General features: G+C 48.2%; 1 protein-coding gene and 1 long non-coding RNA gene across 2 annotated transcripts; one reads left to right on the forward strand and one right to left on the reverse strand.

Moving 5' to 3' along the window:
* Window positions 1-761: 761 nt before the first annotated feature.
* On the reverse strand, window positions 762-20457 carry LOC148683469 (uncharacterized). The gene is made up of 3 exons (XR_015947006.1): window positions 19012-20457; window positions 3624-3790; window positions 762-3165 (listed from the first exon to the last, which is right to left on the reverse strand). It is a non-coding gene; the product is annotated as an uncharacterized LOC148683469 (long non-coding RNA).
* On the forward strand, window positions 9805-17480 carry LOC148683470 (uncharacterized). The gene has a single exon (XM_088657700.1). The coding sequence runs from the start codon at window positions 11938-11940 to the stop codon at window positions 13462-13464; it is 1527 nt and encodes a 508-aa protein (XP_088513826.1). The 5' UTR covers window positions 9805-11937; the 3' UTR covers window positions 13465-17480.
* Window positions 20458-24882: the final 4425 nt, after the last annotated feature.

Here is a 24882-nt window from a genome sequence, read left to right on the forward strand (position 1 = left end):
GTGGGAGCGTGGCTGGGGTGTGTCCTGGGGTGTGTGGTGCGATGCCTGTGGGGGTGTGGCACCCAGCATGGGGGGGCAGCCGGCCATGGCACCCCACTAGGATCGTGGTGCTGGGGGCAGTGCGCTCCCCCGCCCCCTCTTCCTCCACTAGTGTCTGTTCCTTATCAAACTATGACACTTTTCAGAGATTCACTTGAGAGATATTATTTCTTTTGATGACTAACCTTCAGATTCCACGGTCTTCAGCACCTTGTAAATGCCTTTATATGCTTAATCAAAAAGAAATCTAATTACCTTAATTTACTCCATTGGAAACTAAAAGAACAAACTATATGTTTAATTATAAACTTTCCACTTTAGATAGCTATAATTAATGAGTCAAGAAATTGTGCAATATGCCTTGAGCAACCCTACATTACTCCTGAGGTACCTGTGTACCACCAGCGGTTTAGAACCAGTCACTTCTTATTAGTATTAGAAGCAAAAATGCTCACCTGAAGCATTAATCACAGACTACCTCAGCACCAAGAGACTTCTAATTATGTATAACAGATACTGTATGCATAGATTTACACACGTGGCATGATTTTAATATTGATTTAATTTTAATAAATAACCTTCCAATTTACAGAGCCTGGTTGTCAAGTTTCCTGGCCTCTGTGTGTGATCCCCCCCCCACAAAAAAAGGGATCTGAAACAAAGACTGCCAGGTCTCCCCTCAATCTTGACAAAAGGGTGAAGTGATATCATGAGGTAAAGTGATATGATGTAATAGCCAATAATGAGTTGTGCAAAAATAATTTATTGGTTCAAATTTCATCTCTTCCATCCCTAGAGCTGCAATTCTTTGTACATTTATTGAGGAGTAAGTCCTATAGAACACATTAGGATTTTGGATTAAACATTCCTTGGATTTGACTGGGTATGCAGCTTTAGCCTCTTACCTATAATGTGGGGATAATAATATTAACAACAACAATAATAATAAATTATAGTGAAATGCAAACAAGGAATGCTGGAGCCCTTCACTGAGTAGTCCCAAAGCCACAAGGATAGGAGGCACAGGACAAAAACAGTAATTCCTCCAACTTACTTTTATCATCCTAACATATACATGAAGACCTTTTCCATTTCCTATCAAGTGACTGAGTAACTGGAGTGAAAAGATGTCAACAAAAGACACTTTAGAGGGCCAAGGGAACTGGGGGAGGGGGCCAGAATATGTAATTGTAAAATGTGAAAACCCTAATTAATTATCAGTAAAAATAGTAATGATAATTTATTTCAAAGCAGGCTTTTAAGTTCCAGACAGGGCCGGCTCTAGGGGTAGGTTGGGTGGCACGGGGCGCGGGGTGTGTGTGTGTGTGTAGGGTGCTGCTGCATGGAAACCACACTGCACACTGTGTCCACCGACCAGCCACGGGAAGAAACGGGGCGGGTGCGCCGGAGCGATCTGCGCACCACGGCGCCCGACCTGCTTAAGACGGCCCTGGTTCCAGATATAGTACTATATGTCTGTCTGTCTGTCTGTTTCTCTCTCACACACGTATTCCTGAGATAATGTAGGCAATGTGCTTTACATACCCAAATGAGCTATGTAAAGGTCTTCTTCCATTTGGTGAGGTACAGCAGGTTTCTCCAAGTATGCATATTAACCTAGAGAAGCCTAGTTCACCTTGACAAATAGATCAAAGAAGAGGATATAGGGTAGAGGTCACCTAAGCTGTTGCACACGTGGAACAAGACCCACTCATACAGCAGGACTTTCTCCCCCCCCTCCCCCGTGCATCCCTGCACTTCCTAAATCTGCTCTGGCAGGTTGGGGGAATTTCACAGAACAGGTTTGGGGAGTATGCAGGGAGGAGGGAAATATACCCCACTTAGATCTACATTCAATTCCACCCATAATCTTATATGAGCAAGCAGTAGTTCTATTGGACCAGAAACACCTGCTTTTTGAAGAGCAAGCAATGGCTTCTTAATCCTATCCTGAGGGTTCTTTTGAGGGGCCCTCTGGGTTGATACTTGATGAAGAGTCCCTGGAAGGAGAAGTTGGAGTACCACCACCCCAGTCCTCGAGAGTAGATGGAAGGAAACAAACAAGCACAGATAAGGCTAGGAAGAGAGGAAAAAAGACAAGCTGTATATAAGCAAACTACCAAATAAAATCTGATCACCTCTTTCGAATGTTCTCTCTCTCTCCCTAAGAACTAACAAAAGTGTGAAGTCATTTTGAAAAGCATATAGTTTTAAGAATTCAATCCCCCACCCCCTGCACCCAACACTGTGATGGGAGAGATGTTGACTGAGATTTTCTGACCTTGGGTTGGAAGCAAGAGAACTGTATCAACATGCAAATTCCACCTCCCACTCCAGGGTCGGCCCACCCATGAGACAAGGCGAGGTGACTGCCTCAGGTGGCAGGATCCATAGGGGTAGCAGATCCAGCCTCCAAGGAATGCATCACCTGCTACTGCCACTGTAAAAGGTAAAAGGTAAAGGACCCCGACAGTTAAGTCCAGTCATGAATGACTCTGGGTTTGCAGCGCTCATCTCGCTTTACAGGCCGAGGGAGCTGACATTTGTCCGCAGACAGTTTTTCTGGGTCATGTGGCCAGCATGACCAAGCCACTTCTGGCGCAATGGAACACCGAAACCAGAGCAGCGCACATGAAACGCCATTTACCTTCCCGTCGGAGCAATACCTATTTATCTACTTGCACTTTTTGGGTGTGCTTTCGAACTGCTAGGTTGGCAGGAGCTGGGACCGAGCAACGGGAGCTCACCCACTGCAGGGATTCGAACCACCAACCTTCTGATCGGCAAGCCCAAGAGGCTCAGTGGTTTAGACCCACGTCCCACTCCTGTAGTGGCAGCAATAGGTGTGTTGTGCTCCTTGCAGGCCGGATCTGCTGCCTCCATGGCAGCCCTCCCCCCACGCCATGCCACCTCTACAGCAGCCTCTTAGTGAATAGGAGGCATTGGTGGTCTCTTCCTACCCTTCTTGTCAATGTAGATCTTTATTCCCATCACTCATTTCAGATGTAGATCTTCACTCACTGCTTCTTCCTTGGTGTAGGGGGATGCCATTTTGTGATTCACTTCAGGTGCCAAAATGGATTGGCCCCACGCTGTCCACCTCTCTCCCAACCTGGCATTTTAGCCCTAGATGACAAGGTATTATTATCACTGATAATAATATGGAAAGTCAAGCTCTCCTCCTACCCCACTCCCCACCCTGGCATTTTCTTTATATGGTGTATGAGTTTTTATTTCAATTCTTCAAACATATTGGAAACAATGAGTCTGGATTCCCCGTCATTTTTTACTTTTTACTTTGGATTGTCCAGATCTCCAAGGCAAAATGGGATGGGCTGCAATCAGGGGCTACCCCAATTCCCTCTGTGCACAGCATAAATTGATCAAAATAACCCCAGTTTGGTTTGGGATTCAGCTGGATTGGTTGTGGTAGGTTAGCCTTTAAATGTGAACTGAATCTACCGTACATCCTTACATAATATCCATAATGTTCAAGTTTGAACTTCATCCACAACTTAAGTGAAACGTCAAGATTTTGACATTCTCATCCTGGACATACAAACATTTCAAAGTAAAGGAGATACCTTCTCTAACGGTCAGTGACTCCTTTGTATGCTTTTGTTGTCCAGAGTGAATCCCTTAGTGCTGTTGTATTTTTCTCCCTCCCACTGGTGGTTCTTGTTCTCCAGGACTGAGAGGGATGACCTCCAGGGAACTCTACAAAGCCGGTAGCACAACTTAATAAAAGAAACTGCAGAAAGAAAACATTAAAAGGAGTTAGGCTATAAACAGAATGGCTAAGAAAAGGGATTGGAAAGGATGATGCAGTGGTTAGTTATGGAGCCTAAAGGAAGATAAAAGCTGGATTGATCAAAAGACAGGGTCAACTTTTCTGGCTAGCATAGAAATCTGACATTCTTGGGAGCAGGTTGTTAGGTGCCAGTAAGTCAACATACATACCTTTGAAGAAAGAAGCCTCTTAAGATCACAACAGACTCAAAAATGAATCCACTGTGTGAGTCACACACACACACAGAGAGAGACACCAATAAGGATGGGAGAGAAATCCCAAGTGCATTTGACTTCTATTTTTTCAGCACTACTCCCTGCAGACTGTTGTTATCTTATACAGGATCCATCTGCAATGTGTATCCTTTTATGAGCTAGGTATAATCATCATATCATCATCCAGGAGTTAGTCAAAGTCTGTGAGCGTGTATTGTATATATCTATATATCTAGATCAGGAATAGGCAAACTCCAGCCCTCCAGATGTTAGCTAGGGATGATGGGAATTGTAGTCCAAAACATCTGGAGGGCCAGAGTTTGCCTATGACTGATCTACGGTATATGTATTCTTCATTCTGATAACAGGGTACCATAACCACATCATGTGCACATTTGTCCACAGCCTGCTGAGTTGCTGAGCTTGCATGTTCCCACAATTGTAACCGCAAGAAAGGTTGCGCCTGTCCTAAGCTCAAGATAAGGGAGGGTCAGGATGTAACTGCCCTTTGCCAAGAAAAGAATACCTGGATTAGGCAAGGCTTGTCCATGCACATTCTTAGCCAATAATGACGCAAGAAAGAAAGAAAGAAAGAAAGAAAGAATGCTTTTGTGTCCTTGCCAAAATGGTACAAATGCTTTGTGTTTTGTGTGTTCTGCACTCAGTCTTTTGGAGAGCTATTCTTCAAAGAAAGTAATAATGAGCAGGTTCCTGTGTTTTGCACCATTATATTCTCTTCATGTTGGTATACCTTAAGTTCTGCCCCACTTGTCTTTTTACAAGAACTGAGGATTTTGCAATGACTCCACACTCTAACAATATTAACTTTTTTCTTCTTAAAAAAATATGACTTCCCCTTTGAAAATATACTATTTGGACACATAAAATAGACATGTGATTGTGGGAAGACAAATATACTCATCACCCCTTTCAATATAAAAAATAAAATAAATGTTCTGGGGTAGGTCTACAGAACTATAAATGATTAGCTTACTTTATATTTTAATTACGGTCACCCACCTGGGATCGTGTGTGTGTGTGTGTGTGTGTGAGAGAGAGAGAGGGAGTATTGCCACATTCCAAAAAGACACTTCCAGTAAAACAAAGGGAACCACTATTAGTCAGATCAGCTCTGATAACTATTTTGAGTAAAGCAGAAACTAAGAATCTGATGAGGGAAATAGCAATAAACATGTTGTTGTTGTTTAGTCGTTTAGTTGTGTTCGACTCTTCGTGACCCCATGGACCATAGCACGCAAGGCACTCCTGTCTTCTATGAGTTTGGTCAAACTCATGTTTGTAGCTTCAAGAACACTGTCCAACCATCTCGTCTTCTGTCGTCCTCTTCTTCTTGGGCCCTCCATCTTTCCCAACATCAGGGTCTTTTCCAGGGAGTCTTCTCTTCTTATGAGGTGGCCAAAGTATTAGAGCCTCAGCTTCAGGATCTGTCCTTCCAGTGAGCACTCGGGGCTGATTTCCTTCAAAATGGATAGGTTTGATCTTCTTGCAGTCCATGGGACTCTCAAGAGTCTCCTCCAGCACCAAAATTCAAAAGCATCAATTCTTTGGCGATCAGCCTTCTTTATGGTCCAGCTCTCACTTCCATACATCACTACTGGGGAAACCATAGCTTTAACTATACGGACCTTTGTAGGCAAGGTGATGTCTCTGCTTTTTAAGATGCTGTCTAGGTTTGTCATTGCTTTTCTCCCAAGAAGCAGGCGTCTTTTAATTACATGACTGCTGCCACCATCTGCAGTGATCAAGGAGCCCAGAATTTCTTATAATATATTTTGTTTGTATGATAAGTTGGTCTTACATAACCACATATTTTGATATGATATGTTGAATCGTATTTTTAAAAGAATTAAAAAGAAATTTTAAAAAGGATTTTTATGGTTACATACAGCCTGTCACATTGTGTGTGTTGTTTAGTTTTGCATTCATGTGACAAAGTGTTTGGTAGTGTTTTGACCATGAATATAGACTGCAGTAGGAATTGCCAATCATTTCGGGCCTGGGAGCACATTTTCAAAATGGAAGAAACCATTGTGGGCACAGCCTGCACACCATAACTGAACAGGTGTGCATGCACACTAACTTTCCCTCCTCTCTGCCACTCATTATGAGTTTTAGTCTTGAGCTTTAGGGGGAGGAGATCTTCCTGGAGAGTACAGCTGGAGTAGTGGAGTTAATTTTTCTTTCCAAGGTGCAATCTCCAAGAAGCTCACAACCACCACTCACCCACCAATTAAATTGGTTACAGCTCATGAAGAAGAGTAAACCACAAGACTGGGTCTGGAAAACACATTTAGCCAAGCTGTAACTGAGCTCAGTGCAGCACAGCAGTTAAATGACTAGGGAGGAGCAAAGCGGCCACACTTGCCTCCTTGGGAGTCCACACACTTACATGTTTGCCATAAGCCATGATTGTCTTAGTGTGATGTGCACACCAGGTCTTTAAATGCTGCAAGACATTTGTTGTGTTGTTGCCTGCAACAGGCCAACACTTAAATAACAAGCTCCTGCTTTGGGATCTCATGCTGTGTTTCATCAGGGTAACTAATGAAAGTGATTTTGCCGTTATAATATTTATGCACCTATTTCTCTGCCTTGCCCTCTGCTGCTGAATTTTTCATTCAAATATCATACAGTGAAAGCAAACAGTTTTGTAGATGAGGAGGTTGTAGGAGGGAGGGGAAAAGGGGGAAATCCTCCATCTCTTGATTCTTCCCAAAATCTCAACAGCAGATGTATTTTGCTTCTAATTCTTCTTTCTCCACAGGTTTTCAACAAAGAACCCCAGAGATCCAAGTCAATCAGTCATTCTGCCAGACTCTGATTTGCCTGTGGATTGCATCTGTAATTGTAAAGATCTCTCCTTTGAATGCTTGCAAGATAACTCACTCTAGTCCTCATGCACATCATGCATTATTCCTAAATTCATGGCAAACACTGCCAAAAGAAGTCCTTTCCTCACTCTCTCTCTTGATGTGTGTTACATTGTTCACTGTTCACTGTCACATTGGGTATTCTTTGTAGAGCTCTTAAAGTATTAATATGGTGCTGCAATGCCTTTCCTGTCTAGTCACGTCTACGTCTTAAGGCTACCTCCTTCGAACATGTTGTAGGGCTTTTAATGTCTACAGAGTTCATTTTTGATCATTTGCCCTGTATTTATACAGTAGTGTCCAAGCATTTTACAACTGTCAGTAGGGTGGCCATGTACCCTACTTTGCAGAGTATGGTCCTCTATTTGAAGGGATGTGTGTCCAAATCTGGTTTAAAGATAAAGAACCCAAGACAGGAGGACAGGAACTTTGAACCTGTCTAGCCACAGTTAACATGAAGATCATGTGGGCCCTATATCAGTGTATGGACACACAGGTAGGATTGATGAGGGGGGAAACAAACACCCAAGAAAGTGGATCCCCCACCTAAGTTAAAGACCTTTCCTTTCCTGCCCAATGTTGTGACAGAAGTTGATACACCTAACAGTGTGGATCAGCTATAGGGCAGAAGTAAAAATCTCATGACTAATGCCACCTATCCCTTTTCAGCCCTTTCAACCAGTGACCAAACACGTTCCCAGAAAACAGCCTGGCCCTGACGCAGAATGCACATGGAAGCCTTGAACCAGGACTTGTTTTGTGGTTGAGACTCCCTTTTAAAGACAAGGTAGTACCACCACCACTGTGATAACACAGCAGCTCCTGGGGAGTCCAATGAGATCAGGTGTGTTGGGAAGATGTCCACTGCCTCCCAGGGTCTTGCTCAGATTGAACGATACTGCTTCTGGACCTGGAGGGTCCATTCTGGTGTAGCCTCCAGATTCTGTGGTCTACAACTCCCATCACCCCTCACCATTGGCATGCTGGTGGGGCTGATGGGATTTGGTGTCTGCAACATCTGGAGTGCACCAAGTTGACTATCCTGTGCTACAGGTATTACCTGGTATTTAAAGAACATTAGGAGAGAGACGTGGGTGGCGCGGTGGTCTAAACCACAGAGCCTAGGGCTTGCTGATCAGAAGGTCAGCGGTTCGAATCCCTGCAATGGGGTGAGCTCCCGTTGCTCGGTCCCAGCTCCTGCCCACCTAGCAGTTCAAAAGCACGTCAAAGTGCAAGTAGATAAACAGGTACCACTCCGGCAGAAAGGTAAATGGCGTTTCCGTGTGCTGCTCTGCTTCGCCAGAAGTGGCTTAGTCATGCTGGCCACATGACCTGGAAGCTGTACGCCCGCTCCCTCGCCCAGCAAAGCTAGATGAGCGTCGCAACCCCAGAGTCATCCGCAACTGGACCTAATGGTCAGGGGTCCCTTTACCTTTAAATAACATTAGACAAATTCATAGAAGATGGACCTACCTTCTAAGAATTTCTCTAACATATTTAAAGACAGTTAAGCCAGTTATGTCCCTCTGACTCATTTACAACTACCTACTTACCAGTCTTTAGCACACATAGTACATTTCCTGTGCTGCCAAGAGTCTGTGTGAACAAAGCCGAGGATCTGTGGCTCTATGCTTCCTACATTCATTGTAAAGGTAAGATTGGAACAATGACAAAGAATGTTTTGTGTGCACCAATTTGATTTCCCCCCCAAATTAAATAACTCTGGTCATTTATCCTTCTCTAAGGAGATAAAAGGAAAATTTCTTCCATAACTATGTTTCTCAAATACGATTTGCTTTGTTATTGCATTCTGTCATACTTTTAAATGCATGATTATATCTTTGTTCCTCTGTATGAGAGGGACATGAATGTGTCTTTTGTCAGCCTTGTGCCACTCACAATTGCTGAAATTACTGCATGCATCAGATAAGATGTGACTGCAGCTGGGGATGATTTCTGATATATGAGGCCTGATTATTTTTTTGTTGCTCATGGGATAAAATGTGCAAAAGGCCCCAAGTTCATTCCCTGTCTGAAACCCTGGCGAGCTGCTGCCAGTCAGGTAGACAATACTGAGCTAGCTGGAACTATGATCCGAATCGAAGGCCCCCCAACTGTTTTGGCCAGTGAGCATATTTGGAATTTTGAGAAAGCGTTGTCAGCACCAAAATGTCTGCTCTGAGGGTATGACATAACTTAAAATGGCTCCCACATCTAAAAGAAACCAGAATACAGGAGTAGTATCCAAGACTGTTTAAACAGCAAAATAAAACACAAAAATCAAAGTAAACAAACAGTGCATAATAAATATATTTCCATCCTGTGGAAAGTGCTGTTTCTTGATAGAATGGAGCCAAACTAACATGAGCCAAGCAGCTAGTTGAACAGGAAATTGGGTAAAATAACCCAATCAGTCAGCAGTTCAGATGGAGGAACAAAGCTTGAGTCAAAAGCTTTACAGCAGGGGTGGGAAATTTGTATTTAAAAGGGAGAGAAAAATTTGGAGAGATTCTCATGAGAGGGGGCCAGCGGTTTTGTAGCCCCTACCATACTTTTCAGGTGACTGAGGGGCATTTGTGAGCATCATTTGCTTCATTCTACAAATCATCTGCCCAGGGTCTGCAGGTTTCCTGGGTGCCAATACAAAATATAAGCCCAGAGGAAGACATCGCAAGGTAACTTCTCACAGAGGAGTGTGGGCAGCTGAGGAAGCTGTAGAATACCGGGGAAATGATTACTGGAGTGGGGGGCAAATACACCACTGTTGGTACCAATAAGCTCAAAATCCTGCTCCAAATTCTAAGTAGATCATCACTTTATTTGAGAAAAATGGAAGGCTTTTTTGGGCTGAAATAAAGCTTTTGAGAATGACCGCTTCCCCAACATAAAGGGGAGGCGCATTTTGCGCAGTCGCGTGCAGCCCCCTTGGGAACCCTAGGGCAGACCTATGAGTTTGGAGGCTGGCACTGCCTACCTGAGGCTGGAGGCTGGAGGCACCGCCCACTCCATCAGCCGACCAATCCGGCCGAAGGGGGAGTGCCAGGGGGATTGGCCAGGTAGGATCAGGTAGGCTTACCTGCACACAAAGAAGAGGAGCCATTCTTGGGAAGCAGCCGACGGATTCAGAGCTTTAGAGCTTTGAGCTGTTCAGAGCTTTGAGCCTTTGGGAGCTTCGCTGGATTCCACAGGTTGAGGTAGGCCCGAGGCCTTTACTTAGGCCCATTTAAAATAATATTTTATTCCTCCCCCCCCCCCCCACTGGTAGGTATGGCCCATCGGCCCTGAGGGAGGAGGCTGGGAGTTTTTAGGGCCCCCTCGCTGTCTCCTGGGCACCCACCCCGCATGCTATCTTGGGCCTATCGGCCCCGGGGGGTGGAAGGCGCCCCAGGAAGCTCCTGCCGCTTCCCAGGCCTTTATGGCCTTCTCTGAGGCCTTGTACGGCCTTCCTCCGCCTCCGCGCGGCCTCCCCCCCCCTCCCGTGATACCTTGGAACGTCAGGGGCACCCCGGTCGCGCTGGCGGCCCCCGGCGGTGTGGGGGGGGGGCGCCGCCGTGCTGGAGGGCCTTGCCACCCCCCCCCACGAGTTCCCTGTGACTCCGGCTCCTGCTGGGTCGCGTGGGGGGGCGCAGCCATCGCGTCCGCCCTGCCACCCCCCCCCCACGAGTTGTTACGGCGGTGGGGGGCCTCGGAAGCCTCCCGCCGCTTCCTGGCGACCCCGGCTACTGCCGGGTTGCGTCGGGGGGGGGCCGCCATTGCGGGCGGCCCCGTCACCCCCCCGGGAAGTACTTACGGCGACGGGGGCCTCGGTAGCCTCCCGCCGCTTCCGGGCGACCCCGGCTGCTGCCGGGGCGCGTGGGGGGGGCGCCGCTACTTCGGGCGGCTTTACCGCCCCCCCCCCGAGCCTTTTGTCTTTTCGCCGATGAGGCCCAGAGGCCTCCCGCCAGCCTCATGGCGGCCCCGGCCCTGCTGGGCCGCATCGGGGGGCGCCGCCATTGCGGGCGGCCTTGCCACCCCCCCTTGAAGCTTTCCGCAGCGGCGGGGGCCTGGGTAGCCTCCCGCCGCCTCCTAGCGACTCCTGGGTCGCGTGGGGGGGGGCGCTGCCGCTCCAGGCGGCTTTACCGTCCTCCCCCCAGAGCCTTTTGTTTCGGCGGTGAGGCCCTGAAGCCTCCCGCCAGTCCATGGCGGCCCCGGCCTTGCCGGGCCGCATGGGGGGGCGCCGCCACTGCAGGCGGCCTTGCCACCCCCCCTGGAGCTGTTTCTCAGCAGTGGGGGCCTTGGGAGCCTCCTGCCGCCTCCAGGCGACTCCGGCTGCTGCTGGGTCGCGTGGGGGGGCCGCCGCCGCACTGGGCGGTTTTTTACCACCCCCCAATAGCCTTTCAGCTTCGGCTGCAAGGCCTCAGAGGTCTCCTGCCAGTTCATGGCGGCCCCCTGCCTTAGCCGCTTGGGGGGGAAGGGAGAGCCGGGATCGAGCATGGCGCTAACCGTGACAAGGTTGCAGGTCTGCTTCCCATACGGGGCAGCTGCATATTCATCCCTGCATTGCGGGGGGGGGGTTGGACTAGATGATCCGGGGCCCCTTCCAACTCTACCATTTTCACTAGGCACCTTGGCGGTGGCCATCTTGGGGGTGGCCGCATGGCGGTGGCCATCTTGGTGGTGGCCACATGGCGGCGGCCATCTTGGGGGTGGCCGCATGGCGGCGGCCATCTTGGTGGTGGCCGCATGGCGGCAGCCATCTTGGGGGCGCCCGCACGGCAGCAGCTGGTCGAATGGCGTCATCCCGGTGTTGGACACTAGTTCACGCATGCCCACATGCGCACAGTGGCTTACACGTATGATTAACCCTTGCATTATTTGTCTTTTGCAGCTTTGGTAGCGTTGCTTGTTGCGACTCAGTTCTTGCTTTCTTACCCTGTCTAATCTAGTTTGCTTTGATCAATTTCACTACCCTACTCCACCTGCTAGCCGATTGTGATACCACTCGGTGCTTATAGCCTACATCATGCCCCCCAAGCGGCAAGTCTCCCCACCCGTCACCAGAAGGGGCACCGTGAGGCATGACCCCCGCAAGCCGGTAAAGGCTCAGGCTGCCGCCAAAAGCAAAGGGCGCAAGGCGGGGAAAGTACGTAACAAGCCTCCCAGTGCCCCTAAGGGCAAGAAAGCCGCTGGGGGCAAAAAAGCGGCCGCCAAAACAACCCACAGGGAGAGCCCCTCCCCCTCACGTTCCTCACGTGGGGGCAGTAATTCCAGATCAGAGCGTGAGGACAGCCAGGAGCGGACCATCGCCCGGCTCAGAAGGCGCCTCCGTAGATACGAGTCGCGGGGGAGTTCGGTGTCACCCTACCGTAGCAAGGGAAGCTGCAGCAGTGGTTCACCTGACCGCCGAGCCCGTAAGGACCGATCGGTTTCGCCGGCCTCATCCTCCAGGCGTAGAGGTAGGTCCCCCTGTCGTAGTTCTTTCGATAGGTGGGGGAGTGACAAGAGCCCCGAGTCGCGCAGTTCATGCCACCACGAATCGCACAGAACATGTCGCCACGGATCACACGGGACATGCCACCACGAGAGTCGCCGGCATGGATGCAGGAGAAGGGGACGCAAGTGCAAGAGGGATTCCTCTGGATCTTCCACATCCTCAGGTAGGTCCAGTTCTTGTGACAGTGGGCATGGGCGGCGCATCAAAGGTTATTGGGTCACAGGCCCACATTCCCCGGGGCTACCACAATGGGTTTGGCGCCGCCGCAATCGGAGGCACAGGCGTGAACATGGTGCCATTGCCCCATGCGGGGAGGAGGGCACTGACTCCACTGGTAATATCAGAGAGTCCAACTTTGAGCGTACGGATGACCCCCCGGGCATACGCCTCAACTCGAAGCTCAGGGAGAAGATTCTCAATGGGGAGTTTGTGGACCTCTTCTCCCTGCTGTCCCCGGCCTCTAGTACCAGCCAGAAGTTTAAATCATCCGAGCAGCGGAAAAGGGATAAAAAGGTGTCCATTGAGCGTACCTTCCGCAACTGGCTCACAGGATTTGCCACATATGCGGGGATAGTTTCAGCTGCTTACCCAGATAGGGCCTGGCACCTCTACAATTACCTTCTCATCATCCTAACTGCGGAAGCCAAAGCAGGTGAGAAGGCGGCGCTCGCCTATGATCATTCTTTCAGGGAGCGCGCAGCCCAGGACCCCACCTTCAGATGGGACGTCCAGGAAAGCAAGGCGTGGTCGGAGCTTGTCGCCCCATATTTTGAGAGACAGCCGGGGTTCGATAGGCAGCAGAAGCAGGCCCCTAAGACATCAAAAAGAACCTGCTGGGAATATAATAATGGGGCCTGCTTCAGGGAGAAATGCCGTTACGCTCATGAATGCGAGCGCTGTGCGGGTTCCCACCCCATCAGCAAATGCTACAGAGGGAAGCGGCCTTTTCGTGGCCCACGGGGCTCGGGTTCCGGCGCGTCCCAGGCGGGACATGGGGCCGGAGCACCCTCTGGTGCCTCTGGATCACAGCCAGCAAAGGGCTCTTCCCGAAAATAACCACCTCCTTTCCCTAGCCCCCTCTCCCATTTCTCTCCCAGCCATGTTGCCATTCCTGCGTGTTTATCCCAACAGAGAGGCAGCAGTATACATTGAGGAGGGCTTTAGAGATGGCTTCAGGATACCTGTGCAGGGCACACCCTCCTGCTCAGTTGCACCCAACCAGAAATCAGTACGCGAGATGCCACATATCGCAGAAAGAAAAATCAGCAAGGAACGCCTGCTGGGCCGTGTGGCGGGACCATTCACCGAGCCTCCATTGCCTGACCTCATAGTATCACCTCTGGGCATCGTCCCCAAGAAGGTGCCGGGCGAGTTCCGCTTGATACATAACCTATCCTACCCAAAGGGAGGCTCGGTGAATGATGCCATTCCACGTGAGCAATGTTCGGTGCATTACGCGTCCCTCGACCATGCTATCAAGCTGGTGAGGGAATGCGGCCCAGGCGCCCTCATGGCAAAATGCGACATTGAGTCGGCTTTCCGACTGCTCCCAGTGCACCCACACGATTTCAGGTTCTTAGGTTTCAAATTCCAGGACAATTGGTACTTTGACAAAGCCATGCCCATGGGCTGCTCCATAGCATGTGCAGCTTTTGAAACATTTAGCACCTTTGTGGAATGGGCCATGAAACAGAGGTCAGGTTCCCATTACATCTCGCATTATTTGGATGATTACTTCCTCGTCCGCCCTGCAGGGTCGGACGCATGCGCCAGAGCGCTGGCCTGCTTCGAACAGCTGGCAGCCGAGTTCGGCATCCCTCTAGCAGCCGACAAGACGGAGGGCCCAACCACGGTCATATCATATCTGGGCATCGAATTAGACTCCATCAGCCAAACTTCCCGATTGCCGCAGGCCAAGCTGCAGATATTAAGGGAAATGATTAGTGGTATGCTTCTCAAAGAAAAGACAACAGTCAGGGAGGTACAGGTACTCCTAGGGCACCTCAATTTCGCATGCAGGGTCATCGCTCCTGGCCGTGCCTTCTGTGCGCGACTAAATCGTCTTCTGGCAGGTGGCAGGGCCCGCCACCACCACATCAGGCTCACCAAAGTTATAAAGGAGAATCTAAACACATGGTTGGCCTTCCTCAAATCTTATAACGGGGTGTCCTTCTGGCAATCCTGGCTGCAGCCAAAGGAGGAGTTCCAGATACATTCGGACGCTTCAGGTCGCTGTGGTTTTGGTGTCTACTTCAGAGGCCACTGGTGTGCGCAACCATGGCCAGCATCGTGGCATGCAGCGGGGGTCACGCGTGACCTAACATTTCTTGAGTTCTTTCCAATTCTAGTAGCTCTGCGCATATGGGGGTCCCACCTCAAGGACACCAGGGTCTGCTTCTGGTCAGACAACCAGGCTGTGGTTCGGATCATCGCAAAGCAGTCCGCGAAATCAGACAGGGTGATTCGTATACTGCATCTCTTCGTGCTGGAATGCCTCGGAGGTAACATCTCATTTTCAGCCAGGTTTATTCCAGGCCTTAATAATGAAATTGCGGATGCCTTGTCTCGTTTTCAGATGGAGCGCTTCCGAGAACTAGCGCCCGAGGCCGATCAGCTCCCAGAGACATTTCCGGAGGAGCTGTGGAAGGTTGGAGAGCCGAAGTGATGTCAGGGATACTGAGTGCCCTTGCTCCATCAACGCTGCGGTCCTATACCAGAGCCTGGTCACAGTTTGAGCAGTTCAGAGCTAAGTGTGATCCGCGGCACAGTCATGCGCCCAGGGAGTCTGAGGTTTTGAAATATTTAGTGCACCTCAAGAGGGGAGGCATGGCCATCAAAACAATTCGTATCCACAAGGCTGCAATCTCCTATTTCTGTAACTGCTCGCAGCACCCAGATCCATGTGACACTTTCCGAGTTAGAAAACTGATTGCAGGATGGCACCGTGCACACCCTCCCAGTCCTGATAAGAGAAGGCCAATCACTTTAGAGACCCTCAGTCAGATCTGGGATGTGCTCCCTCGTATATGCTGGTCCAAGCACGAGGTTAGGCTTTTCAGGGCAGCCTTCTCCCTGGCATATTTTGGTGCCCTCAGGCTGGGGGAATGCATCTGCGACACAAAATCAACCCAACTCAGGGGGCTGACCATGAAGGACGTCAGCTTAGATGACCACAGGGTGCTCGTTAGAATAAGGGCCTCTAAGACCGACCAGCTGGGAAAAGGTGCCACCCTTACCCTGACACGCTCCACAGAAGGTGGGCCTTGTCCGGTAGCGGACATAAAGAGATTTATCAAAGTGCGCCCGCACGGGCCAGGCCCCCTGTTAATGCACTCCACAGGCCGCCCCCTGACACGCACGCAGTTCACAGCAGTCCTGCGGAAGGCCATCCAGGCCTGCGGGGGTGACCCTGCCCACTACTCCGGTCATTCCTTCCGCATAGGTGCAGCCACTACAGCGGCGGCAAGTGGGCTTCCCCCAGAGCGCATAAAGGCATTGGGCCGCTGGCGCTCAGCAGCATTTAAGGGGTATATCCGGTAAAGCAATGGGTTCTGACAGCTTCTGTGTGATGATTTATTTCAGGTACACACCCCAAGCGCATCTGGATCTTTGGGCATAGCATTGTATACTGGGCAGCGGTCCATGCCTCCTCGGTTCTAGCCGATGAACACCTGGGCCTTCAACCGAAGATCAGCCTCACTTGGTTTGGTCACCGCGGAATGTGCTGGGATGCGCTCATGCCCTGGCTGCGTCACGAACTCTCACTCCGCCAACCACCAGACGCGCTGGTCATCCACCTTGGCGAGAATGACCTGGTTGCGCGCAAGAGCATCGTCCTGATAAAAGCGGCAATTTCAGACCTGGAATGCCTGCAGGCAGCGTACCCTAGCGTTACCATATTCTGGTCAGAACTCCTCCCACGCCTACAATGGCGCAACAACACCACCCATGTCAGACTTAACTACACTGTTGAAAAAATCAATAGGGCACTGCGTGCAGCACTCACGCGCATTGGAGGCCAAGTGGTGAAGCATCCCAGCATCAAAATTTACAGGAAGGAACTGTTCAGGCATGACGGCGTTCACCTCACAGCCACAGGTTGCGACCTCTGGCTGAGCGACATCAGACACAGCCTCCTGGAATGGCTGGCGGTTTCTGGGGCGGTTCAGGTGTAGGTAGTCTTGGCGGCGAGACCCCTATTTGTGGTCTCGGGTGGCGGATGCAGGCCTTGGGCGGAATCCTTTAGTCATTTACATAAAGGGGAGGGGCGTGGGGGCGGTGACCCCCCGCCCTATGGCGGCGGCGATAACAGGGTTCCCGTAATCGGGCATCAAGGGGGGGGGCATTTGGCGATGCCACTTGGCTGGTTATTGCCCCCCCTTCCAGCGGCGGCGATCGGGGGGGCGGGCTATCTGCTTGAACATATGTTCTCCAGAGTTAGCCCAACCCCCACTCATGCTGGACAACCCTGAAGATCACCCCACCCCCTGCTGGGGGCTGGGAGGGATATACGCCCAATGCCTGCGCCAAGGTCTTCCTACATCTGAATTTTAATAAAGTTGTGGCCAATTTTTAATCCCATAAATACGTGGTCCTGTGTCATTATTCCACTCGGGGCTGCCCTGGGGGGCTGGGGGGACTCCGCCTGACTGCGCAATGACCGCTTCCCCAACATAAAGGGGAGGCGCATTTTGCGCAGTCGCGTGCAGCCCCCTTGGGAACCCTAGGGCAGACCTATGAGTTTGGAGGCTGGCACTGCCTACCTGAGGCTGGAGGCTGGAGGCACCGCCCACTCCATCAGCCGACCAATCCGGCCGAAGGGGGAGTGCCAGGGGGATTGGCCAGGTAGGATCAGGTAGGCTTACCTGCACACAAAGAAGAGGAGCCATTCTTGGGAAGCAGCCGACGGATTCAGAGCTTTCCCACCCTCCACTCCCTAACCTTTTGCTTGCTTTTCAGGTCCATAGAAAAGAAAATAAATAAAAAACATAAAAATAAATAAAAATAAATAAAAATAAACTAAAAAAAAAAAAAAATTTAAATAAATAAATAAATAAAAATATTTCCTTCCACAGGCTTCTTGCTTTGCAGGTTTTCTTCCACAGGCCTCTTGCGTTTCAGGTTTTTCTTCCACAGGCGTACACGCACGCAGGCGCTGCTACGACCGGTCGCTGTTAAAGGGCTGGAAAGGACTTTCCCTGCATTGGCAGGTTTCGCCTTTCCCGTAGCAATTCGTCACAACTTTGGCGGATGCAGGCCTTGGGCGGAATCCTTTAGTCATTTACATAAAGGGGAGGGGCGTGGGGGCGGTGACCCCCCGCCCTATGGCGGCGGCGATAACAGGGTTCCCGTAATCGGGCATCAAGGGGGGGGGCATTTGGCGATGCCACTTGGCTGGTTATTGCCCCCCCTTCCAGCGGCGGCGATCGGGGGGGCGGGCTATCTGCTTGAACATATGTTCTCCAGAGTTAGCCCAACCCCCACTCATGCTGGACAACCCTGAAGATCACCCCACCCCCTGCTGGGGGCTGGGAGGGATATACGCCCAATGCCTGCGCCAAGGTCTTCCTACATCTGAATTTTAATAAAGTTGTGGCCAATTTTTAATCCCATAAATACGTGGTCCTGTGTCATTATTCCACTCGGGGCTGCCCTGGGGGGCTGGGGGGACTCCGCCTGACTGCGCAAACTGGAGGGCAGATTTTGGCATAGCACTAGAGTCTGGGTCCTTCTGCCAGAGTCCTGGAGTCTTATCTCCTATTGCTAAACTCTTATGTTCATATAACAAAATGGCAGGATTTTTTTTAAAAAAAACCATCCTTTGTACCCTTTTCTGTCTGTCCACATTCATCTAAGCTGGTCCCAAGAGATTAATTTCCTTTTCATTATCATTGCAGCAGTGACCTGCAATAAATGATGAGTTATGGTCCAATTTATCAGGAACTGTCATGGTTATTTACCATATCAAGCAACAGTCCTCATTTGGTCTCCAGTAGAGTGAAATGATGTTACCATGAGGGTTTTGCAATAAATCCCAAAATATGCACATGCCGGTACACATAACATTTATGCTATTTATATAATGCATGCTATTTTTGCCACTTGTGTCCAGTTTTGCGATGCCATTTACATTTGCATTATCTGTGCTCCCTCAGCTCCTTATAATAGTTATGGCATGATATTTGCTTTAGGCAATGCATGGTTTTTAAGCTGTGTTCTGGAAAACTGTGGAGTTGCTCAAAAGATGACCAGCGATTCTTTGACGATTCTATATGTACCCACTTTATATTTTAAAGTGTGTAAAGTGGAGTCCAATGCAAAATTATAAAACATAATAAATCAATATGAAACCATGCATCACAGCAATACAGATACAATCCAATCTGATGCTTGTGTGCAGGCTACATTACTGATGAGGAAATGCCTAATTGGACAAATAATGTTTTGAAACATGCAGCAAAAAGGTTTTGCATGTCTAATCTTCAATGGAAGGCTACTACAAAGAGTTGGCACAGTTATTTGTGAAAAACCTGTTCCAGATGGATTCATGCGTAATACTGATGGTTGTGGTACCATCAAAAAGGCTTCATCTAACTACAATACCTTAAACTTGTTTCAGTAGCAATTTGACAGCCACGGAAGTTCCTGCAGTAAATGTGTTGTCTGAGTATAGTGTCCTTTACAAACTCTGTGGGGTCCTCTGCACCATGCAGTCATTCTTGGGAGGGCAAGCCAATGAAGAAAGAGTTCTAGGAAAGAAGGAAAAAATTAAAAACCTTTACACTATCACATACATACAGGGTATCCTATATGGTGAATATTCATTGTCCACTCTATCACCCAGTCCAAGGAACACCTTCGGTTTCTGCAAGTTTGAAAAACCTAGCAGTGCAACAGGCCAAACTGCCTACAGACTTTGCAAGCAATACGCATGAAAATAGCCAAGAGCTACCTCTCAATAGGACAGGGAGTGGTGGCACTGTGGTGTAAACCACTGAGCCTAGGGCTTGCCCATTGGAAGGTCAGCAGTTTGAATCCCCCCAACGGGGTGAGCTCCTGTTGCTCGGTCCCAGCTCCTGCCAACCTAGCAATTCGAAAGCACATTGAAGTGCAAGTAGATAAATAGGTACTGCTCCGGCAGGAAGGTAAATGGTGTTTCCGTGCGCTGCTCTGGTTTCACCAGAAGTGGTTTTGTCATGCTGGCCACATGACCCGGAAAAACTGTCTGCAGAAAAATTTCAGCTCCCTCAGCCAGTAAAGCAAGATGAGCGCCGCAACCCCAGAGTCATTCGCAACTGGACTTAACCTTTACCTTTCAATAATCTCACCCTAGCTCATGACAGTAAGCACACATTTACAGAAACTGAGCCACTGGGCTCAGTTTAGTAACCCTTCCGTTCAGCAGCCATGGCCAGCAACCCCAGATAATCCGCCCTTAAGGCTATTCCTGCCTAAAGCAGCTGAGAAAAAGAGTCCAGCCAAAATTCCTTTGGCATCCTGGCCCGATGAACCCCCACTGCCCAACAACTACTGTAACAGAAGAAAAGACAGAAGGAAACTGTGATCACATTGAGAACAACATCTGTATCTGGCTAAGCAGAACTCTGCTTCTGGAAAAGGGCTTCTCTGCACACCTCCCGCTGCAATATTCCAAAAGTTTAATCAGCATTTTAATTGTCCCCATATTCTCGGTGCTGCATGCATTTGCCTTGTGCAATCATCTTCATGGTATAATGCTGCACGTTGTAATGAAACTTTTTACAGCCACTCTGAAATAGCCATAATTTTTAATGACCTTACCTAGCATAATGATAGAGTAACATGCACAATGGCTGTGCACCCAGGTAACAATTTATTTATGTTTGAGAGGCTAAAATAGCACCTAATAGCACTTGCAAATATTTTTTGGCTAATGGATTCTACATGGCTGATCTGGCACAGCAATGCGGGGGGAAGACTTCTGTAACAACCGAAACTAACTAACAAACAAAAACCCTGCTGTGGTACCTGAGTTTGAAGACAAATGCAATTCTTTTAAACTTGTTGAAAGTGCCATCACCACCCTATAAACAAACATGTATTGTTCTATCTTGGAGCAAGCTCTGAATAATAATAATAATAATAATAATAATAATAATAATAATAATAATAATAATAATGGCACTGCAGGTCTAAGCATATGGCTCAGATTATTTTTTTGGGGGGGGCAATCTGACATTGATGAATTTTATACTAGGCTGAGCTATAGTATAAAACATATGCCACTGTTGTCTACTCTAACCATCAGCAGGAGCTCCAGGATTACATGCAAAAGTCTTTCCCATCACACTATCTGACCCTTTTAAAGACAGGAGATGCCAAAATTGACCCTGGGAGTTTCTTCATGCAAAGCTTCTGCACGCAAATCTCAACCATTTAGCTATGTATATTCCATTGCCTGAACTGACCCTGTATCTCTGGTCACTAGAGACCAGACTCCAGAGACATGTCTTTGCACTGTCACAGCCTGAAATAAATTATACATGCTCTAGTTTTAAAAAACTGCTTCCTTGGCTAGCATTCATGCCATTATCAATATCCAGACCTAAACCACCTCAGTCTTCAGAGGAGTTGCACACAGGGATGGGCAAATCAGTGCATTTGGGTTTCTTGCTTTTCTACTCTTAAGTTCTACTCCATATTTATGCAGCAGTATTGTCCATTTAAAACTTTAGCCAAAGAAAATAGATACACTCGTAAACAATGGATGTTCTATGCAACGAAGAGAAAATAATCCTCAGTATTACTTATGTATGATTAGGTGGCTGTGGCCGTTGGGCAAGAGAGGCAGCAAGAGAGGGGAAATCCTTGGCACCGACTGACTGGTGCATTCCTAAGGTGGTCTGAGGACAGGGCAGCACTTGATCCTTCTTTAGGGGATGATCTCCATTTGCTGTAGCAGCAGGAGCCTCAATCTGCACTTAGGCTTACATCTTGACCTGATCACAGGGGTGGGGATGGAAAGAACCTAGAGAGGCAGGGAAAGCTGTTTCTCCTTACAGCTCCCTTTACTCACAAGAAGACCAGTGGGGAGGCAGGACCCAGCTTCTGTTTGGCACCCTATGTCAGAGCCTTCTGTTAGGTCTTGTCAGCTGAGCCTGGATCTCAGATCCAGGAAAGGACTGCATTGTTAGTTTGAGGAACAGAGGGCTCTTTAAGGCACTGGCAGACCTACTAACCACAAGCAGGGAGCCAGTGCTAGGACCAGCCCTTGTTGGGGGTTGCCATTAGGAGGGATTTTAGATTATTTGTAAAATTGAGAGTCAAATATCATTGTCTTCAATTAAGAAATTAGATTATAAAGATGGTAATGTTAGTGATGTCATTAGCACTACAGTGGTACCTGTGGTTAAGAACTTAGTTTGTTCTGGAGGTCCATTCTTAATCTGAAACTGTTCTTAACCTGAGGTACCACTTTAGCTAATGGGGCCTCCTGCTGCCGCCACGCGATTTCTGTTCTCCTCCTGAAGCAAAGTTCTTAACCCGAGGTACTATTTCTGGGTTAGCGGAGTCTGTAACCTGAAGCGTCTGTAACCCGAGGTACCACTGTAATTATATTCCAACTCTCCCCTGGTCACCTAAAAAATCACTAGGCTTCTCAAGTGTTTCTTTGAATGCTTGAAATGAAATGAAATCTCTAAGCAATACATTCACAAATACAAAGGATGGTGGAGTAATTGGTAGTAAGAAGGGCTCACAGGTTTGAACTACCCAGTTGTGTATTTGGTCAGAATAATGGGATTTGTAGTTGCAGATAAATTCCCATGTTGCTGACATAAAATGAATCACATGTAATTTCAGCATAGCTAGGCTTTCAGGCCCCGTCAACAGTTTACCCCTTCCCTCTTCACAAATATAACATTCTTTCTTTTATATGTTTCCTTTTTTGCTGCTGAAAGGAACTGGGAGAGTGGAGTTCTGGTAGTAACATAGCCAATTTGTGATGCTACCCCCTTCTCCTGCTGTTGGAGAAAATAATAATTTCGTAAAACTATCATTGATTATTCCATTTTCTTTTAAGCCTGTGGTCTAGTGAAACTGAAAATGCCTGTACTTGCCTACCTTTTTACGGGACAACTAGCTGATTTTAGGTACTGTACGTAGTGAAAGTCCATTCCAGAACACTGGATTCTATGGTAGATTGTATCCTCCCTCAAAGATTGCAGTGTTGCAGTGAGATCTGGAAACTGACACCCTGTGTTGTGGGTGGGTAAGATTGGTCAGCCACAACACCCGATTGGTAGGTCCCTCGACGTTGGGTTCAATCTGGCCAATGGGGCGCAGTCCAAATGGATCGAGGGACCTATGCACGTGTCCCAGAGCTTCCTCTTTTGGTACGTGCATTCGGAACATCTGCCCTGCTCTCCCTACTTTTAGGGCTTGTTGCGCATGACCTTGTTATGCCGTTGTGTGTTGTCTGTCATTGGGACAGGGGCACAGCAGGAATTTTCCCCACTTGGCTGATTGGCTGTTGCCATTTGGGTTTCACCTGCTGCTTAGCAAATCATCACAACTTGTAAGGTTGCGGATAGGCACTGGTTCAGGTGATAGGGGTGGGAGAACGCTCTTGCCATCCCTATGTGAAGGGTATTCCATTAAAGGAATCCAGGGACTCAAATGGTTTGGTCAACCCCTGTGAGGGGGTTGTGCCCATGCCTGAGTCCAGGGGGACATCTGGGTGGCAGACATAGCTTGTTCCCAGCTTTCTGCCTATCCAGGTGTTCACCCTTGGCTGACCTATGCTGGTTCCCTGGGTCAGCGCTACCTGCAAGGGTGCAGGGGGCTAGTCGAACCAGAGCCTATGCAACCACTCACTTTCTTTAATCAATAAAGTTGTGGCCTAAATTCTGCCAAAAACCAAACCAAAATCCGAGTCATGTGTGAATTTGTTTAGGGGGGGAGGTTTCTGGGTCTGAACACGCAATGCCCATTGATGTAATACATTTGTGCCTGAGCTATGCCATTTCTGAATGTAGGTGGGGGTTTACATGCCAAAGCTGTAGCTCAGTGGCAGAGCATATGTTCTGAATGCAAAGGTTCCAAATAAAATCCATATTACATCCAGGAAAGGCTAGGGGACAACCCAGTGTGAAACCCCGGAGAGCTGCTGCCAGTCAGTGTGTACAGTAATGAAGTAGCTGGACCAATGTTCTGATCTGGAATAAGACAGCTTGCTGTGTTGTAGACTGCCGGTTGAAGATGCATACAACCTCCTACATCACATTGTGAGATCTCCAAGGGAACTATAAAGTAGTGGATGTTAACTTTGACTTGGGAATACTCAAGTTACCAAGTTAAATCCCCATCCTATTGCGTGGACCAATGGTCTGACTTGGTATAAGATAACTTCCTATGAGGAATCCTTCCTAAATCTTAGGTGGTGTACTGGCATGAGGTTTAATTCAGCATCCCCACCCCTGCCTGCTGCAGGTCCACCCACTGCCCACCTATGCCAAGTTGTTCCAGTAGCTCTGTGTGATATAATGTCAAATGACAAGTTCCTAGTGGCATATACTATTTAAACAGTAGCAATCATATGGGTCTCTCCAAGGCTATGTCATTTCCATCACCCCAACATTCCCTTGTAGGCTTATCTGTGTTGCTAGCATGGCAGCAGCTGCAAAAATTCAAGGCTGGGTGAGGATAGAATGATTATCCATATCTTAAAAAGAAAAGTTACAGGTAGGTAGCCGTGTTGGTCTGCCGTAGTTGAAACAAAATACTGGAAGGAATTTTTTTATTTTAAAAAGAAAAGACCCCACCCCCACCCCCACCCCTGAAAACTAGCATGTCAGAGTTAGCCTTCTGACTGGCACACTCAGCTTTCTGCATACAACGATTTAAAGGCCAAGTGTGAAAAAACATTCATTTATACAAGACCCCCACTGAGTAGGTTTAGCTTAGACACAATTCAACTCCCTCAATGACAACCTCAGTGACTACATTCAAATAAGGAGGGTCCATACCTCATTTGCAAACACATGGTGTATGCATACAGAAGATTCAAAGCTAAATGGTTAAGAATATACACTGAAATCAAACTAGTATCTGAACTACTGATTGCATTTTTTTAAACCCACACAATTCTACCTTCAAACTGGTAGGAAAAACACTAATGGCTTCTATTGATGTTTGACTCAACAAATGATAGTTCACAATGAAAATGAAAAATCGACTTCCAGCGCTATTTTTATTTAGGTAGACATTTAGCTGCTGAGGCAACTTTTGTGCGATGGTACTGTATTTATAGGTCTGGCTTTAATCTGTGCTTTAAGTGCTTAGTTGTTGTTATTTATGTGTTGTGAACCACTTTGAAATTTGCTTGTTGGATATATATATATATATATATATATATATATATATATATATGCATGCACTTTCAGCAGAGATGAGAAGCATCTGGATGAGCATTCAGATGTTGCTGGACCACAACTC

The sequence above is a fragment of the Zootoca vivipara genome, chromosome 14 (genome assembly GCF_965207765.1).
Source record: "Zootoca vivipara chromosome 14, rZooViv2.hap1.1, whole genome shotgun sequence".
In the NCBI taxonomy this organism is placed as follows: domain Eukaryota; kingdom Metazoa; phylum Chordata; class Lepidosauria; order Squamata; family Lacertidae; genus Zootoca; species Zootoca vivipara.

Excerpts from the sequence above, each read along its gene's own strand:
- LOC148683470 (XM_088657700.1), top strand. The coding sequence starts at position 11,938 with ATGCCCCCCAAGCGGCAAGTCTCCCCACCCGTCACCAGAAGGGGCACC.